This window comes from Candoia aspera, chromosome 1 (assembly GCF_035149785.1).
Source record: "Candoia aspera isolate rCanAsp1 chromosome 1, rCanAsp1.hap2, whole genome shotgun sequence".
Lineage (NCBI taxonomy): Eukaryota > Metazoa > Chordata > Lepidosauria > Squamata > Boidae > Candoia > Candoia aspera.
Window position 1 is genome coordinate 326,694,501 of NC_086153.1, and position 20,250 is coordinate 326,714,750.

The 20,250-nt window shown below is 39.9% G+C and overlaps 1 protein-coding gene across 1 annotated transcript in view; it reads left to right on the forward strand.

Moving 5' to 3' along the window:
- The window catches only part of MDGA2 (MAM domain containing glycosylphosphatidylinositol anchor 2), a 500,250-nt gene that overhangs the window by 449,668 nt on the left and 30,332 nt on the right, over positions 1-20,250 (forward strand). Inside the window, exon 11 of the mRNA XM_063290587.1 lies at positions 16,364-16,541. Coding sequence (XP_063146657.1) covers positions 16,364-16,541 — 178 coding nt within the window. The remainder of the gene's footprint in view (positions 1-16,363; positions 16,542-20,250) is intronic.

Sequence of the window (20,250 nt, forward strand, 5' to 3'; positions counted from 1 at the left end):
CTCCACTCTATCATGAGATCCCAAGCTCATTGGCAAAACCATGTTCTGAGGACCTTCCAGAAGGCCACCAGGGTTAGGGCCAGCCTCACCTCAGAGGTGGGTAGTTGGGGATGATGTTCCACAGGGCAGGAGCCATGGCAGGAAGGGCTTTCCTCCTAGGTCCCGACTGACAAAACTCCCTGGCTGATGGGACCTGCCACATGCCTCTCCTGCCAGATGAAAATTATGAAGTCCATAGAGATGGATGGGATGGGATCTTCTTCAGACTATGTGCTAAGGCTGAACTCTCAGAAAAAAAGGAGGCTCCCTGAAGTCAGTTTTGCTGAAGCTCATTGAAGCTTCTTCTTCCTCCTTAGAGTTCAAGGTGGTCATGACATTCTCCTTGTTTCAAACAGCATGGATGCTTTGTCTTCGCCCTCTTGTGAATTGTTTAGTTTAATATTGACAGAACCAGATGCTCATGAAAGGGTAAAATGCTACCTTAATTTATCTTGAGAGCTTCTTCCCTCATGCTTACAAATTCTCAGCATCCCCTCAGACAGATCAACAAGCAAGAGCAAAGCTTTTGTGGTGGCTGGTTGTGAAGTAAATTAATGTATAAAATGGCTTCCACATGATCTCGATCATTGCCAAATTAATGTAGTACGAAACCTGCAGATTGTTTGGTTAATAATCCATAAAGTGCAATAAAGGAAACATCTCTGTACATAAAAGTGAGATTCAAATGTTCCACATTTTAGAACAACTAGGAAAGAGGAGATGAGTAAGCGCTATGGGGGGGCTTGTTTTTCGCCTCCAGTATGAACAGCTTCCATTTATTACTAAGAGGGAAAATGAAGCATTGCATATGGGAAAGGGAAATAGGGCTGTGAGGAAAAGAACAAGAAAAATCGGAGAAGACAAAAATTAAGGGAAAAGTGGTGATGGATGTTGATGATGATCAGTTTCACAAAATAGGTGTCTTCTATTGGGGAGGACCACTTTGTGGGTATGTCCCCCTCTCCCAAAAAGAACCCTGTGCGTAATGCTACGTTCAGATCCCCTTGGACTTTTCTCTCTTATCAGTTAAGACAACATGAATTCTTTCTTTCTTTTTTTTAACTTGCAAGCCCACCCCTATCAGTATGAATTGGATTGGAAGGCAACATTTGAAAAGCATGACAAAAGTACAATAAAGTGCAACAACAAAGATTTAGTTTGTTACTCGGTGGCAATCTATGAAGATCAATGTGCCCTGATTCCTACCTTTCACTGGGTGTTATCCTCTGCTTCTTTAGTACCACTGCTATTTCTTCAGAACCACAAGCAGACACATTCAGCAAGACAAGTTCAGAAGCAAAAGATACTGCTTTTGCTTCTGAATTCTGGCAACATTGCCACTAGGCATGTTTCAGCATCAGCCTTAAACATCAATGGCTCTTTCTTCCAGGGAAGCTTGAAATATCAGGCAAATATTTAAATCAGCCCAAAAGGGCAAACTCAACAAACACACATTAGAAAATAAAAATGCAAACATATAAAAACTGGTGAAAGGAGAATTTAAACCTTCCTACAAATTTTGCACTCCAGTAATGAAAATTCAAAAGACAGCTGAAGGAAGTTGAAGGAAGGGGATTTATTCTACTTGAATGCTGTACTTCCCACTGTACTTAGGTAGTAATGATTAGGCTGTGTGTGTGTGAGAAGACGTGAAAGAGAATGAATGAATGAATGAATGAATTAATGAATGAATTAATGAATGAATGAATGAATGAAGGGATGGATGGATGGATGGATGGATGGATGAATGAATGAATGAATGAATGAATGAATGAATGAATGAATGAATGAATTCTGGTATCTGCAACAATAGAATTAATTTTACAGAGTCAGGATTTTGTCTGGTTCGCCCCTCCCCCAGAAAGTTAGGGTGGGGATTTACTGAGTACCAATGAAATGATTTATATTATATTATATTATATTATATTATATTATATTATATTATATTATATTATATTATATTATATTATATTATATTATATTATTATACTTTTAAAGTAATTGTGGAATTGTTTACCATTAATACTACCACAAAACCCCTTTGGAAATTAACACTACTATTACATATCATCATGCCAGGACAAGTATGGGCACATATTACAACCAACACAATTTCATTCTTGCCCTAAATAAATCTTTATAATGCACCCTCAATCAGCCAAATGAAAATGCCCAACCATTTTGCCAGGAGTGGGAAACTTCTATTATTTTTGTCACTATTATTTATTAGGCCAGCACCCTGCCTTTTGAGCCATGCAAATAATTTCCCCACCTTGCTGAACCACAGTCCATGCATGTGATACATAGATCTGCTTTTCTCCATACCCTGCATATGTTGAAATAATAAGCTCCTATTTCAGATGCTCATGCCCATGTCAGCTAGTTGATATCTGAAGGACAAGCAGGCAAGCAAGCAAACAAAAACTGCTAATGGTCTTTTATTTATTTATTTATCAAATTTGTCACCATCCATCTCCTCCAACCAGAGGGACTCTGGGCGTTTTACAATATAAAACAATAAATATATAATAAAATTCCTATAAAATACACTCTAAAACAATGTCGCAAAGCTACCAAATATAATAAAATCCAGATGGCTGTGGTCTCATTCAGTCATTGCGTAGGAGGGGGACTTCAAGGCACTAGCCAACCCTAAGTATGACTATTCTCCTCTCTGCCCCAAGCCCAGTGGCATAGCCAGGTCTTCGACTTCCTCCGGAAGGCTAGGTGTGATGGGGTTAATCTCACCTCCAGGGGCAAGATGTTCCAAAGGGCAGGCACTACTGCAGAGAATGGCCGCCTCCTGGACCCCACCAGATGGAATTCTCTTATCGACGGGGTCTGCAGCATGCCCTCTCTGCATGATCGGGTGGGACGAGCTGATGATGCGGGGAAGAGGCGGTCCTTCAGGTAACCCAGTCCCATGCCATGTAGGGCTTTAAAGGTGATAACCAACACCTTGAATTGGACCCAGAAGCAGACTGGTATCCAATGCAGCTCACGTAGCAAAGGTGTTATGTACGCCCTTCTAGGGGTGCCAAAAATAGCCCGCACGGCCACATTCTGGACCAGCTGAAGCTTCTGGATACTCTTCAAGGGTAGGCCCATGTAGAGTGCATTGCAGTAGTCTATATGGGAGATAACAAGGGCTACCCTTTTCCTGAAGGCACCTGACCTTTTCTGGAAACGTCTCTAGAAATAATGATCTAATGAATACATTGTGAATCACATCAGTTATACCTTGAGTAGTGGGAGGATACCAGAGAATGTATTCTCAACACCAAAGCCACTGGAAGGGTGTCCAATCATTTGCTCATAACAGCTGAAATGTGTCAGGAATATAGAGCAAAGAACCACATTGAGATCAGAAGATTTAGCTCTAGTGTTTATGTTCTACTCTACAATACAAAATCCTGCTAAACTGAAGAGGCACTAGAAAATCCTACTATAAAACCCCAGAAAGGTGAGGTGGTTCTCTTCTGGTCCTCTTGCTTGGAAACTGAAGAGATTCAGTACTGCGCATGCGCTTTTCCCCCTGACAGGACCCCCCTCCTCTTCACCAGCAGTCTCAATAACAGATGTTCCCTATGCTGAAAACATGAGGATGGGTGTCCCACCAATAAATCACTGTTTCCTTTACTTTGTCGTCCTGGATAAACAAACATTCATATATGGCAAAATGAATTAAAAGGCTTTAAAATTTGAACCACAATGCTCCATGGAATGCGGAAGAAGCAATCACTGAAATACTCTAGACATGCTGAGGTATCATACCAGCAAGAGGATGAATACAGCAATGCTGGAGGAGGCTAACCTGTCCTGGACTCAGATAAATGCCGGTTTTTCCTTTCCCACTGAGACCTGCATCTGTCTGGCCATGAGTAAAAAGTGGTCCAGATTCCATCAGAGATGAATCATCCAATTCTTCATTGGAAGTCTTAAGCAGCTCATGTCAGTCTCATAGCTGTTCATTGAAAGAACAGGTACTAAACATGTCAAATGATTCTGATGGCTAGCAAGTTATTTGTGAAAGTTGAAAAGCTTCTTAAGCTTCAAGAAGACCATTCTTCCCAGCACTATCCCTTTACTGCAGCTGCATTACTCACAGATGGCTTTTTTCCTGAGATTTTTCTTTAAAAAATAAGCAATCATAGAAGCAAGTCGGGAACCTTCTGCTTTCTACTTATGACTATTTGTGGTGGCTGCTCATTCCAACCCATCCAGTCAAAATGTTTGAATAATTAGTACCTAAAAGAACACTCTGATGTGCAAGAATTGTAGAGTTGAGCAGGCTGTAGAAGTCTGAGATATATTTCACATATCAGTATTCTATATTCAATCATACACCCTCTACAAGGTTTTCCGTCCTGCCTTTCTCTGTGACACATGCACAGCAGTTAGCAGAGAAGAATGATGGAATCAGCTGAAAAATGAAGAGGAGATACAGCCCTAAGTAAAGAAGGGGGGAGCTCCATGTCATGATAAAGATTAGAAATGAGTGAGAAATCAACAGTTGGATGCCATTACTTAGAAATGTGGCTTGCCAATAAAAAAAGCATTCAGAAGCATATAAATTAGAGAAAAGGGCACACAAGAATGCATTCTACTAGAGTCTATTGCTTTCACAGAAGCAGACGTGTTAGGAAAAAAGCAGAAGTGTGCATGTTAAGAGAAACATGCATAAAGTTGAGCATCAACGTTTGTGCCAGTTTTGTTCTTAAAAACTTGCAAACAGATATGGAAATGGGATGGAATGTAGTTTAAATTGGAGAACTAAGAAACAGCACAAAATAAAATCTTACCAGTTTCTCTGTTCCAAATAGATTTTACCTCTGTTTATTTTTTTTCCAAGCAAAGTTAAACTGGCTATTTTTGTTCTGAAAAAAACGAGCCAGGTTATTTTAGCAGAATGAGTTCCTGATCTTTGTTGGGCCCAGCACACATTTTGCTCATATTTCCCCCCAAATCTCTCTTCTTTTGTCATCTAAACTGCCATAACCAAAGAGACTCTCTTTACTTCCCACCACTTCCATAGACCACTTCCAAGGCTTATAGGATAAAGGTGTGGCTTTCAGTTTGTCAATCTCATTGTGTGAGGAGGCAGGTTTCTATTTGTGGAAGAGGTTCCTCAGATTTCTTTTAAATCTGTAAAGGTCAAGATCAGTGCTTAGAATTGAGCTCCAGAATAAATGTTGAGATCCTCAGCAAACTCTGATACATTTGGTTTCCAAAGCTTGAGGACTCATAGGAGTGAGTGAATGATGTATCTGATGGAATGAAGCAGACACGAAAAACTTAAAAGAATGTGCAAAGGAGTTGGGTTGCAGAAAGGAGTGTAGACTGTGGGAGGAAAAGGCTCGAGGCAAAAGTGATGTGTTGGTTGGAGTCTGTACTCTAAACTCCACTGTTATAAAAACATTGGAGTGAAAGCCTCACACAGCATCTATGGGTTGGTTTGTACTATAGATGAGAAGGCTGTCAAGCCACCCAGAAACCTGACATCTGGATTTTAAAAAAGCCAAGTCTTCCTAAAATCAGGTAGGACCTTGTGGGCATGTCCACCCCCACCCCACCCCTTTTTTCCCCCAACACAGCAAAAGTGGTTTGCTATATCCTTCCTCCAGGATATGTTTTAGACTTCACAATTTAGTTTATTGCTCTGATATTTCCTGGTGATTTCCTCTCCAAATACTAGGTTTGATCTTGTTTAAGCTTTGGTAGATCAGCCAAGGTTGACTTGGTGCTGCCAGCTGCTCTGAATATGAACCATTATATTAAACTAACTCAGTACATTTCCACAGCCCTTGGTATTTTGGTTGTTCTCAAAATTGTGCCCAAATCTTTGAAAAAGTCAGGAATGGACACCGGAGATCTTCTACCCTTATGTTGTTTATTTCAATGGCAGATGTTGTAGCGATGGAAAACATTTATTTAAAACAGGGTAAATTAGAAATATGCCAGAGGGAGGTAGGAGTGGATGAATGTAAACACCCAGTTGCTAGGGTTCTTTGGAAAAAAAAGTATTTGGTAACCAGTTTTTATGACCAACCTTGACAATGATTTCAATAAATATTGAGGGATAAGAGTATTTTATTAGCAGACATGTGCAGGAAGCGCAAATGTGATATACTTTTGGTCCAGGAAACACATCAGGGAATGACTAGTCATTGACCCAGAATTGCTGGAATGGAGGTGGCTATTGAGAGATCACATGACCAGTATTCTATAGGTAAGATGCATTCAACAATGCATTCTTCAATATTATTTTAATGGTGTCCTCAGAGGTAGGGTTGGGAAAGAGATGGAAACAGCTGCTAGTTAGAAAAATGGATAAATCTGATTTCCTTCCCCCCTCCCCCAGGACTGGGACAACAGGGACATAGCTTGGGCTTGTCTCTTAATGCAATATATACAGTAAGTGGCAGCTCATGTCACAAACCATCTTCCCCTCTGGTCTGAATCCCCTTCTGTTGGGAAGCTCAGAAGCATGTGTTGGGGTGGGGGCGGTAGGGGGAAGTGGTATATCAAAAAGGTCAAGATGGGGATCACAACTGCATGTTCAAAGTCTGGGATGGGCTTCAATTGCACAATTGTAGCCTCACACTAGTGGACATCCCTGGGGAAGCAGATCCAATAATGTGGCCCACCAGTGTTGTGTTTCTCCCTGTGATGGAGTCTAAACCTGGCCTAGGAATTGGGAAGCGGTGAATGAACTGTTAAGAGAGGAGGAAGGTAAGAAAAGATCACTCTTTCTTTAAGAAAGAACTCAAAATAACACCGCCTTGATTTTGTTTGGTAAAGATATCATAGAAAGAACTGTCTGGTTGCAAGATTCATTTATAATACCCTACAACAATAAAAAGCATTCCTTAACTCCCTGCTGTTCCTGTAACCTTGCCTATCTCAAAAGTCTGAGAATAAAATTCATTATGTGAATTTTCTCCACTAATCTGGAATGCTGTAGTGTTGAACACATAGATCGTCTACTTACGTCTAAGCCTGAGGGAAAAACTATTCTGCAGGAGGCCATTCACTTTTGTATCATAACCTTTTTTTTCCAAGTAATTTTATTAAGTATTATAGTTGGACAGGTAAAAACTAATACAAACTACAAAAAATAAAGGAATAGAAAGAAAAAGTAAAAAAGTAAAAAGTACAGAAAAAGAAAAGAAAAAAGAAGAATATAAAAGAAAGAATAGAGAAGGAAAAAAATAAGAAAAATAAAGAAGTAGCTTCCCCCTTTGTCTCAACAAGTATAAACAATTTTAACAACTTGTCACTTTCTCTTAAAATACAACAAAAAATCTCTTCATCCCATCTGCCATCTCTTATCTATAGAAAAATCCTTAAAACCTTGTCATTCGGCCCTGGTCTGCAAAAGTCCATTAAGGGTTACCAGAAATAACATCATCTATTTTTACCTTGATCAAATAAACCAACTTTATAATCCTTCCCTTTACTTGAACAATCTTGATCTCTCCCTTCACATAATGTCCTAGAACTTGATTTCTTTTCTTTTTTTCTTTTTCTTTTCACACCAAGTCTTTCAAAACTTTAACAAGCCTCTTTTGTAAATCCAATATAGGACAATTATCCAAGTAGCTCTCCTGATTGTTTGGTTGTATATCTCTTTTAATTATTATAACATCAGCCAGTTTCATTTGTATATCCAATATTTCATCTTTTTCCAGGTCATTCTTGTAGCCTGTCATTTTTAAATTCATGTTCAAATCTATTTCTTGTTCTGATAGAACTTGTTCCTCTTATGTAACATCATTCAATATCTATCTACATTGGTAGACATTCTTGAAATTAACTTCTGAGTCTGTTGTTCACATATACATTATCCTTTAGTACATTCAGTGTTAAGGTATTTTGCTCCATTCTGTGTTAATAAGTTGAATAGGTGTTTTTCTCCTTTAATTGTAATATTTACTTCCTTTTAGTTCCCTCTAGTGTCCAACCTTCAAAGTCCCATCCTATCATGTCTCCCCCCCACCCCCCGAATTCAGAACAGGAGCTGTTTTCCCACAGGAAGGATTCATTCAATTAATTTGAAAATCCCATTTCAAGTCCATCTAGACCCTTAGTCCATTTATAACTTTCTCAAAACAACAGTCTAATCACCATTTTGCCATTTATTCCCAAAAATGGCTAAGTCCTTAAAGTTGCACTTAATTTTTTTTTTGGTTAAGGTTTGAAGGAAACTCACCCAGTGAATGCCATCAAACTCGCCATTCTGAAAGTTCTTGATATTAAAAAGCAGTAATAAAGGAATTCAAAAAGTGATGAAGAAATGAGGCTCGGCTCAGCTTTAAACCCATATAGGCTACGTTATGGCTGTGGCCATAGATGGAATCCCTCAACTCTGAGCTGCTCCACTCACCAGCCAACCACAAAAATCTCAGTTCTTGCAATCTACTCATGAGGAACAGCTGTCTGGAGTACATGTGGGCAGTGCCACAATCTCTCCTCTTTCCAATTTCACTGGCCGGGATCCGTCCTCTGGCCAACAATCTCAGCCGTAATGCCATCCCCGCTCCTTCAGGGGCATCTAGCTTGCCATGTCTTCACCAGAATTTTTTTGTATCATAGCTTTGAATATGAGGAATCTCGCTTTGCCTTTAGGAAAATATCCCCTTTTTTTAATGGCATGAGATGCCACCATTTTTTATTAAACGCATCTCAATAACCATGGAGAAATATTAGGGATGGGCTAATTTTTGCCAATTCTGCATCTCATTTTTATGGATTAAAGCTTGTTTTAGCTTCATTTGCACATGAAATCCGCCAGAAGTCTGAACAAACATTCATATGCCATTTTATATACAGTTCTCCAAATGTACTAACCGTTTGTGTACATAACAAGTAGCATATTTTGTACAAGTACTTTTCTTCTTATATAAGATACTTTTACTCATATTTTGCTATACTGTAATATCCACATTTTTATACAACTGTGTTTATCCTCTTTGTACATTTTTAAAAAAAAATGTGAATTATATCATCTAATTTGGAAAGAGCCCATTTCAGCATGTCTGTTGGCAAATGTGAACTAGGTAAATGTGTATAAAGTTCAGATGGAAAATGAAAAGGATTCATCCCTATAACGCATCCATTCCCTGCTAAGGACAAATGAAAGTTGCCTATGAAAACACACTTTCTCCTGTTGCGATTTATCATCCAACTGTTACTGAAATGGGCATCTCTGCTCTTTGTTATCCATGTCTTCACTGGCTTGTTCATACTGACAATGAGCAGATTACATGTTAAAGGACTTCCTGGGTACCACAGGGATATAAATAACCATGATCCCTTTGTGATGAACAGTGTACCTCCTGGAAGCTCCTTGTTTATGGGACAGCCTTTGAGCAAAGGGCATATTTTTAAATAGCAAAGGGCTCTTGTCCTTCATTTGTAATCACAACAGTGGAGCTGAATCCATTTCAAGTCTCTGCCACTCCTTTTGACTCTAATCACCAATTTTTTCCTGTCTGATTTCACTTTTCACCCAGCATGAGATTGCCACATGCATAGCCATGTTCTGATTTAACTGGAGCCATAACTACTTGGGCTATGCAAGCATTCAGAGAGGCACTTTGTAAACCAACAGTCTCAGCAGAAGTATGTTCTGTGCATGCACACATGAGCTCAGAAGACCAGAGAAGGGCTTCAGAGCAGCCACCCTGAGCTTTCAAAGAGAAGTCGACATCTTGCGATAGGTGCACTGGGGTGATTTGATGAAGTGGTCCTCAAAATAGTTTGCACAGCCCTAGTAGCCACTGTGTTACCAATTCTGTGATATTTTAGACTAATAAGCACAGAGAAGAATCACACTCTGAGGCTTCCAAATGTTGCTAGCATGCTATAATTCAATGTGATAGAAGGGGATAATTATTAAGTTCACTGGGATTAATTTTATTTAATTGAGTTTAATTGCATCCATTAGATTACATTAAAATTCAGTTTTTGTTTTGACCCAGTCCATTTCTTTGTCTTGGTTTCACCACTTTGTGTAGTTAACCATGGCACACCATTGAAAGGCCAAGTATAACCCACAATCTGAAATAGTTACTGTACACTCCTAATTAAACTTTTTGGGAGTATATATTTTTCTAAGGCACCACTCTTAGAGAAATGAATATATCATGTTAAATAAAATGTATACTGCAAAGTATGCCTTATACAAAATTATGCCTTTTAAGGGGTGTATCAAACAAACAAACAAAACAAGCACGCATAATGTTAGCTATGATATAACTTCAAAATTGCAAAGAAAAAAAAAAAAATCTGGAAAACACTTCCAAGAGTTTTGATGAAATTACTCCAAGTTTTCTTTCTTTCTTGTCCCCTTGTTGAAAAAGGCCTAAATCATATTTTTACAACAATCCGTTGCTGCAAATCAGGTGCAGATTTATCCTATTGGTGTTGTGCACTAATGTCTTTTGCCCTCACTAATGGCAAATGTTCACAATTCTTGAGGTCTTGATAAGTTTCAAATACTGAGCACACAATCTGTTAGAAGATAGGCATCCTTAACCCACAACAATTGCTTTAAAACCTTGTTAACAGTCCTGTGGATTTCAGCTGAATCTGTGGTGAGTAACAGGGCAAGTCCAGGCCATGTGAGTTAATGAACTCCTAAATTGCATTTCCAACAGCAGTTATTTGCAACCAACCTTTATTAAAGATTCTCTGAGGTGTTAATACATTCGTCTCAAAATGACCCTGCCAGAGAAAATTATTTAATATCCTATAAATTCACTTACTGTGGTATGAAGAAATAACAAATAAACTCATAAGATGCAGGGCAGGAACAAATTCAAGCAACTTTTATTATTGGGACATGTTCAGAGTCCACTAGAATGAGGCTTCCTGTAACTTAAACCCATCTTGATCATAAATACCTCAGCCCAAATACTGAAAGGAAATCCTAAATCATTTTTCATTTGTGTCAAAGCAAGGGATACGTTCAGATTTACCGCTTGGGAGCTCTTCCCAGGTATCTTTATACGAAAAATGTAAGAACACACCCTAAACACTCCAGCCTCTATACATATCAACTCACTGAGATCCAATGACATCAATTTATAAAGTATTCAGATAGGGCACCATACGTACATACAACATTAACAAATTTGAGATAAGGATAAGGATGAAGTTTCTGTCTGATAAAACAACATATTTTCCATATATAACAGCATGATATTGTAATGATTGCCTCCCCTAACAAAACCAGACTCACAAGTAGAAGCTTAATGATATCTGATTTATTAAAGAATAGTGTTCAAATACAGAGAAAGCTGAGAATGAGCAAAAGGGCGCCAAATACAAACTAAAAACCCTCGGTGCGAACGTAATCCCTCCCCTCGCCCAAACCGTTTCAAATTCCCCACCGCAGGTGCTGGTGACAATTTCTGCTGATGTCCTGGGAAGAAAACCTTGAACACACGAAATAACCCAAACACATTCCAATCCAGCTGAATACAGATAACATCCCAGGAGACAGAATCCTCCTCCCCTCCCAACCTAAACACGCATCAGCAAAATGACATGCGAAACATTACGATGTGCGTTTAACATTGAAACGGTGAACATGACAGATATGGCCTCCCCAGTTGTGTGCCAATTAATATTTTCAGATTTCTAATGATGCAGGCTTCAGCAAAGGATCGTTACCTTGTCGTGGTGCTGGAGCTTGAGCACCTCAATGATGCCATGAGCTAAACCGTGAAGGGCCACCCAAGACGGGAAGGTCATGACAGAGAGGTCAGACTAAATGCAATCCCTGGGGAAGGTAATGGCAACCCACCTCAGTATTCTTGCCGTGAAAACTAAATGGATCAGTACAACCAGAGATATGTCGGTATACCATCGGAAGATGAGACCCCCAGGTCGGAAGATGGTCAAAATGCTACTGGGGAGGAACAGAGGATGAGCTCAACTAGCTCCAGACATGATGACGCAGCTAGCTCAAAGCCGAAAGGACGGCTAGCGGCCGACGGTGCTGGTGGTGAACGGCGAATCCGATGTTCTAAGGATCAACACACCGTTGGAACCTGGAATGTAAGATCTATGAGCCAGGGCAAATTGGATGTGGTTATTGGTGAGATGTCAAGATTAAAGATAGACATTCTGGGCGTCAGTGAACTGAAATGGACTGGAATGGGCCACTTCACATCAAATGACCACCAGATCTACTACTGCGGACAAGAGGACCACAGAAGAAATGGAGTAGCCTTCATAATTAATAGTAAAGTGGCTAAAGCAGTGCTTGGATACAACCCAAAAAACGACAGAATGATCTCAATTCGAATTCAGGGCAAGCCATCTAACATCACAGTGATCCAAATATATGCCCCAACCACAAATGCTGAAGAAGCTGAAGTAGAGCAGTTCTATGAGGATCTGCAGCACCTACTGGAAAACACGCCTAAAAGAGATGTTATTTTCATCACAGGAGACTGGAATGCTAAGGTGGGCAGTCAAATGACACCTCGAATTACAGGTAAGTATGGCCTGGGAGAACAAAACGAAGCAGGACACAGGCTGATAGAATTTTGCCAAGACAATTCACTCTGCATAACAAACACTCTCTTCCAACAACCTAAGAGACGGCTTTATACATGGACTTCACCAGATGGACAACACCGAAATCAGATTGATTACATCCTTTGCAGCCAAAGGTGGCGGACATCTGTACAGTCGGTAAAAACAAGGCCTGGAGCTGACTGTAGTTCAGATCACGAACTTCTTCTTGCACAATTTAGGATCAGACTAAAGAGATTAGGGAAGACCCACAGATCAGCTAGATATGAGCTCACTAATATTCCTAAGGAATATGCAGTGGAGGTGAAGAATAGATTTAAGGGACTGGACTTAGTAGATAGGGTCCCGGAAGAACTCTGGACAGAAGTTGGCAGCATTGTTCAGGAGGCGGCAACAAAATACATCCCAAAGAAAGAGAAAACCAAGAAGGCAAAATGGCTGTCTGCTGAGACACTAGAAGTAGCCCAAGAAAGAAGGAAAGCAAAAGGCAACAGTGATAGGGGGAGATATGCCCAATTAAATGCAAAATTCCAGAGGTTAGCCAGAAGAGATAAGGAATTATTTTTAAACAAGCAATGCGCGGAAGTGGAAGAAGACAATAGAATAGGAAGGACAAGAGACCTCTTCCAGAAAATTAGAAACATTGGAGGTAAATTCCAGGCAAAAATGGGTATGATCAAAAACAAAGATGGCAAGGACCTAACGGAAGAAGAAGAGATCAAGAAAAGGTGGCAAGAATATACAGAAAACCTGTATAGGAAGGATAACAATATCGGGGATAGCTTTGACAGTGTGGTCGGTGAGCTAGAGCCAGACATCCTGAAGAGTGAGGTTGAGTGGGCCTTAAGAAGCATTGCTAATAACAAGGCAACAGGAGACGACGGCATCCCAGCTGAACTGTTCAAAATCTTGCAAGATGATGCTGTCAAGGTAATGCATGCTATATGCCAGCAAATTTGGAAAACACAAGAATGGCCATCAGACTGGAAAAAATCAACTTATATCCCCATACCAAAAAAGGGAAACACTAAAGAATGTTCAAACTATCGAACAGTGGCACTCATTTCACATGCCAGTAAGGTAATGCTCAAGATCCTGCAAGGTAGACTTCGGCAGTTCATGGAGCGAGAATTGCCAGATGTACAAGCTGGGTTTAGAAAAGGCAGAGGAACTAGGGACCAAATTGCCAATATCCGCTGGATAATGGAAAAAGCCAGGGAGTTTCAGAAAAACATCTATTTCTGTTTTATTGACTATTCTAAAGCCTTTGACTGTGTGGACCATAACAAATTGTGGCAAGTTCTTAGTGGTATGGGGATACCAAGTCATCTTGTATGCCTCCTGAAGAATCTGTATAACGACCAAGTAGCAACAGTAAGAACAGACCACGGAACAACAGACTGGTTTAAGATTGGGAAAGGAGTACAGCAGGGCTGTATACTCTCACCCTACCTATTCAACTTGTATGCAGAACACATCATGCGACAAGCTGGCCTTGAGGAATCCAAGGCTGGAGTTAAAATCTCTGGAAGAAACATTAACAATCTCAGATATGCAGATGATACCACTTTGATGGCTGAAAGTGAAGAGGAACTGAGGAGCCTTATGATGAAGGTGAAAGAAGAAAGTGCAAAAGCTGGTTTGCAGCTAAACCTCAAAAAAACCAAGATTATGGCAACCAGCTTGATTGATAACTGGCACATAGAGGGAGAAAATGTAGAAGCAGTGAAAGACTTTGTATTCCTAGGCGCAAAGATTACTGCAGATGCTGACTGCAGTCAGGAAATCAGAAGACGCTTAATCCTTGGAAGAAGAGCAATGACAAATCTCGATAAAATAGTTAAGAGCAGAGACATCACACTGACAACAAAGGCCCGCATAGTTAAAGCAATGGTGTTCCCTGTAGTAACATATGGCTGCGAGAGCTGGACCATAAGGAAGGCTGAGTGAAGGAAGATCGATGCTTTTGAACTGTGGTGTTGGAGGAAAATTCTGAGAGTGCCTTGGACTGCAAGAAGATCCAACCAGTCCATCCTCCAGGAAATAAAGCCAGACTGCTCACTTGAGGGAATGATATTAAAGGCAAAACTGAAATACTTTGGCCACATAATGAGAAGACAGGACACCCTGGAGAAGATGCTGATGCTAGGGAGAGTGGAAGGCAAAAGGAAGAGGGGCCGACCAAGGGCAAGATGGATGGATGATATTCTAGAGGTGACGGACTCGTCCCTGGGGGAGCTGGGGGTGTTGACGACTGACAGGAAGCTCTGGCGTGGGCTGGTCCATGAAGTCACGAAGAGTCGGAAGCGATTAAACGAATAAACAACAACAATGATGCAGGCAAGAGAGCTGAAAGCCAAATGAAAAGAAAAAAAAGAAGCCATATCCTTTATGTGTATCACAGCATAAAGTTTATTAAGTAAAGACATACCATTAGTAATCGCATGTGATTTTAGAGACTGGATAAACATGTTGATCCAGAGTATAAACTCTGGGGAAAATTAGTACAAAGTCCATTTTGAAAACTTTTACTTTTAAATGTTTTCTTTATTGGCAAGTCTATAATAAGTTACATTGGTGTTCTTGCCATATCAAACCAAAGAGAATGTTCCATATATTCTAAGGAGCTCTTAGAATGTGAGAAAAATATTGAATAGGTTTTCCCTTGGTTTCATAAAGCTACATTTATTTTCTAGTAACATTGATAGGACAAAGAATCTGGCTGCCCTGAATCAATGTTTGTGCTTCTATTTCTAATAAGATTGGTAATAAGGAGAAAAGTTTCTGGTTAGGTGGGACAATATGAAAGGAGGACTATAGAGCAGGAGGATAAAAAGTTGTAAGCAACAAAATATGTTTGGGTGTGAAGTTACTGTACTTACAAGGAGCAATGCAAGAGGCTTTCAGATTGTGATTTCCCAACGCCCCTATTCAATTCCAATTTATTTCAAACCGTATTGCCAAAAACAATATCTTAATATACTGTGGCTCTTGTTTATTTATTTACATTTAATTCAACCTTTCCTATACATGTGGAACACCAGTGGATGTTGGCCTGGTTCACAAAAAAAAAAAATGATAAAGCATCATATAGGTTATTTGATGGATTAGTATGAACCCAGTCAACTGTAGCTTGTCCATAAACCATGAGGTTTATGGCACCATGTTTCCCAGAAACGTAAATAGCATCTCTACATCTCTGATTGAAAAAAATAATAAAAAAACCCTAAAAGGGCAAAACCTCTTGAGATTTCAGTGGTCTTATATGCATCCTCAAAAATAAGGTTGCCAAAATCTTATGAGAATTGATTTCAGCTATATTTATATGTATATTTACGTTTGTTTGTTTATTGTTGCATGTGTCCTTTGTATGAGTTTGCATGATGATGTGTCTCCTGAAAAAGTTGCCAACTCCTGTGATTATTTTAGGGCTCTTTCTGGACTTTTTGCTGAAACCTGGATTAGCAAGGATGTGGTTTATTGGATTTCTCTATAGTTAAGATCTGAGTTATGGGATGAAGAGTGTTATTTTTGTTAACTAAGAGGAGGTGAAGAGATCGTGAAATTGTCCATGCTTGTCGTGATGAGGGTGGGAAGTTGCTTTCTTGGGTTTCTTTCTTCTTTCTTCTTTCTTTTTTGCTTTCTTGCGCTTTGTATTCTTTCTGTTCTTCCTTTTTCTTTTTCATTTGTCGTATCTTTCATCATTGTACTTAAATGTTAAGGACAGAGTTAAGTACAAAGTTACCGACTCCTGCTTTCCTGTGTCCGCTTCCAGGCTGGACAGCAGCGCTGGTGGGAACAAGAAATCACGGTGAATGGGAAGATCCAGAAAGGAGAATTAATTGCCTACAACTTGACAGAACTCATCAAGCCTGAGGCTTATGAAGTCCGCCTGACACCAGTCACTATTTTCGGAGATGGAGATGCCACCATTCGTGTAATCAAATACAGTGGTAAGGAGATCAAGTCAAAGGTTTCCTTTTCTAAGAGGGAGGGCTTGGGAACCCGAGGCCCAAAGTCTGACTTTCAGCCTTCCAAACCTTGAAGGGCGGGGGGGGGGGGCTCACATTCTTACAGGGCTTGACTCTGGCCTTATAAATTGTCCCTCCTATTAGTTTTTAATATGATTAATGTGCAAAGAGAAGGGGAGCAAAAAAGCAAACAATTCCTAGAGGTATTCATCTCTTATGCGCTGAAGTCCTACAATCCTACCGATATATTCATGTCATGGTAAACAACTAAATTATTAATTAGCCTATAATCACATCAATGTTTAAGTTGTTCACTTAAAAATGGGAATTAAGCATATAAACTTGTTCATGCAACCCACATTTCTTAGTTGTCTGGTCTTGATGTTGACCTGCTGAAGAGTAAAAACCTGGCTTGCACACCCTCCGCTTAACATAAAACTGCATTGCTCTTCCCAAAGTTAGCTCACTGTCACATCTTCTCTCCTTTTCATCAAAATTGTGCCAGACTTGTTCCCAGGCATACCGAACAAATAATTCCTTTTTTAATTTATCTGTTACTGATATTACTGTGCTACTGCACTCCAAAACAGCTCGAGTAACTAATTTCCTTGTACTTTTCCCATTCAATCTTGCTGTTTTTCCTCTTTGTTTATGAAAACAGTAGTAGTATTCTTTCAGTCATCAAGCACAGGAAGCAGTCTTCACGAATACATTATAAACAAGTCAGTCCCAGGGATATTATCTAAATCAGGCAACAAGAGATTCCAGCAATGATTCATTATATTGACCTTTCAGAATGAGAAATTTCACAGTGGTTAATAATCAAGAATGTATCAACCCATCTTACAACCATGCAGGAGGAAACAAGTAGGCAGCCGTGTCCACAGGATCTCTCACTACTTTCATCAGAGTATAGAAAACAACTTCGTTCCACAAGCTCCACTCCATTGTGGTATGTGTGTGATGCCACGATATGCCTAAAAAAGGGTGGGGTTACATAAAAATTCAGCTTCCATCAGCCTGACGCCTCAACCCCACCAGCCCCCGACCTTTCTGGCAGGGACACTACATGTGGGACATGACTTTGGGGATTCTTTCCAAACTCTCCCTTTTCTGTATTTTCTGTGGTGTGACAAAGTAACATGTTCCATGGTTGTGTGTGTGTACACTTTCTCCCCAGGAGTTTAGCAGGATGTGCAATATGTCTGTGTCTGTGCCTATCTGTGTATGTGAGTGTCTGGGAAAATCTAACTAGGATGGATGGATGATGCTTCTGTGTGTGTATGTGTGTGTGTGTGTGTCAGCTAAGATATAAACTTACCTTTCCCCCCCTACTTTGATGGAGGACCTGACTGCCTGCAAAGCCCGGAGTGTGATCCTGTCAGGCCTCTGGATTTGCCTGCGCATACAACCTTACGCCGTAACTGACACACTCCAGGATTTCCTTTCCACTCCAGCTGATAAGGCAGCTTTTCCAGGCAGAAAAAGGGGAAAAAATCTGATTGTAATTTAACAATCAGTTCTCACAACCCAGACTGAACTGGCTAGATAATAGCCCCCCCCCCCCCCCCGCCACTCCGTATGCAGACTACACTACATTTTAACATTTCTCAAGGGCTGCCATCTAAACCTACAGTCATTGTCACGAGTACTGATGGCGAGCTGGAAGGGGCCCCTATCCAGGGGGGAAAACGCATGCGTAGTACTGAGGAGTTAAGCAGCCATTCAAAGAGACACAGATCAGACCCGCCTTAACCTTTGGGGTTTATCTGTCTGGGTTTTTCCCACACTTCTTCGGTTTGTTAGGATTTTCTGTCTAATGTAGCAGCAATAAAACACTAGAGACCTACTCCTTGTCTCAGCGTGGTTCCTGACTGTTAGGACAGTCATACTTTTTTTCAACAGTCTCACAGCATTTAATCAGCACTTTTTTCCTTGGGCATTGACGTTTATAGAATTTCAATTCTACTCTTCTACATAATGCTGCCGTTCTCATACTGTTTCCTGCATTATCTCATTTCAGTTTGTTCCTAAATTATTTCATCACTTATATTTTTAATTCCGTTCACTCTAATGGAGGCTTCTTTTTTGGTCCTTCTCACCCACTCTGAATGAATGAATGAATGAATGAATGAATATATATATATATATATATATATATATATATATATTCATCAAAATCACTTTTTCTCTACTTTTTAAAAATGCTCTTCTCCCTTTGACTATATCCTTTGCAACTAGCTTTATTCATGTTATATAATATCTATCTCTCATCCTCATCTTGTGCAGCAAACATTTTTTTCTTATCCGTAGCCTCTTCTACTTCATCATTCCCCCAAACATACCTTTGTACTTCCCACATTAGCATAACTCTATACTCTTTTCAGGCACTCTAATTCTTTTCTCTGCATTCCAAGCAGCTTCCATAACCTTTTTTCTTACATTCATTTTCCATTCATTCCATTGGCAGAATAATCTGTTTTCACATAGTTTTGAAAAATATCATAGATCGGTTACTTTGTCTTCCTGAAGTCATTTAACTTTCATTGTGGCTTCATTCACATCTTTTCTTCCATGTCCATTTTTTGATAAAATCCACTCCTAACACTACCAAACAGTGGCATGTCCTGTGTTCATCACCCCTGAATCCTTTCCTAATTCTCTCTTCAGTGTCTGAGGAGGTAACTGGTAGGAGAAGGAAGACTAGAGGGATCTGTGAGCCCTTTTTCTCAGCTAGAGAAACAAAGGCACCATGACAGACTTGGAAGCCATATAACATAATACTTAATATCTCTTTGGGCACCTGAGAGCTGAGTTCAAGAGTCTACAATAGCAGTTTTCCAACCATGCTGCAGTTTTATTCTCTGATCTTAGGAAGGCATTCCTGGTGGCATAGGAAGGGAGGAATTCTTATCCAGGAGGACATATCTTCTGAGGATGATGCTTTTGATGCTGATACTCATGATATGCCATACCACTCGTTTTACAGATGGGATGTATAACATTTTCTAGGCTGAGGGTGCCATCTGGCCTTTGAGTGGAGTGTTTAGGGACCTTCTTCCACAAAGCAACATATGGAAGTGAATGTGACTTCAGCTGAAATTCAAAACTCACACACACACACCAAAGGAGTGGAAGGAATATAGATTACATCTGAGTAATTATATAATTGCACTGTAAGTGCTCTGAGTTGAATCCCATTGGCTTATGGAAGGATGGGAGACCCATGAGCATCTATTAATTTTTGGACTCTATGCCTCGTCATTCCATGCAGCATGGCATAGCAGTGGTGAGGAATGTTGGGAGTTGTAGTTGAGAGCTATAGCTACCTCAATTGGTTGGCAGATCACAGTTAGTTAAATGTTTTCTCTGTAATGTTTGATCCTGTAATGTGGCACTTACTTACTAAAAGCCACTGAAGAAAGCTGTGGCAGTCCTTGTGTTTACAGAAGAACTTTGAACTTAATGTGATGCTGTACTGGCAGTTTCTTTTTCTCCTTTTTCTCTTCCCAAAAAAAAAAAAAGGAACTATCTTGCTTGGAGAATGAGTCACTTGAGTTTGTGTCACTTGCAAGTGCAATTATGAGTTTATTTTTCAGAGCATTAATGCTCCAATTCATGCTCTATAGTTACAGATTGAAAAGAGAAGAGTGAAAGAAAAAAGATTACTCAAATTGACAACTGGGTTGTA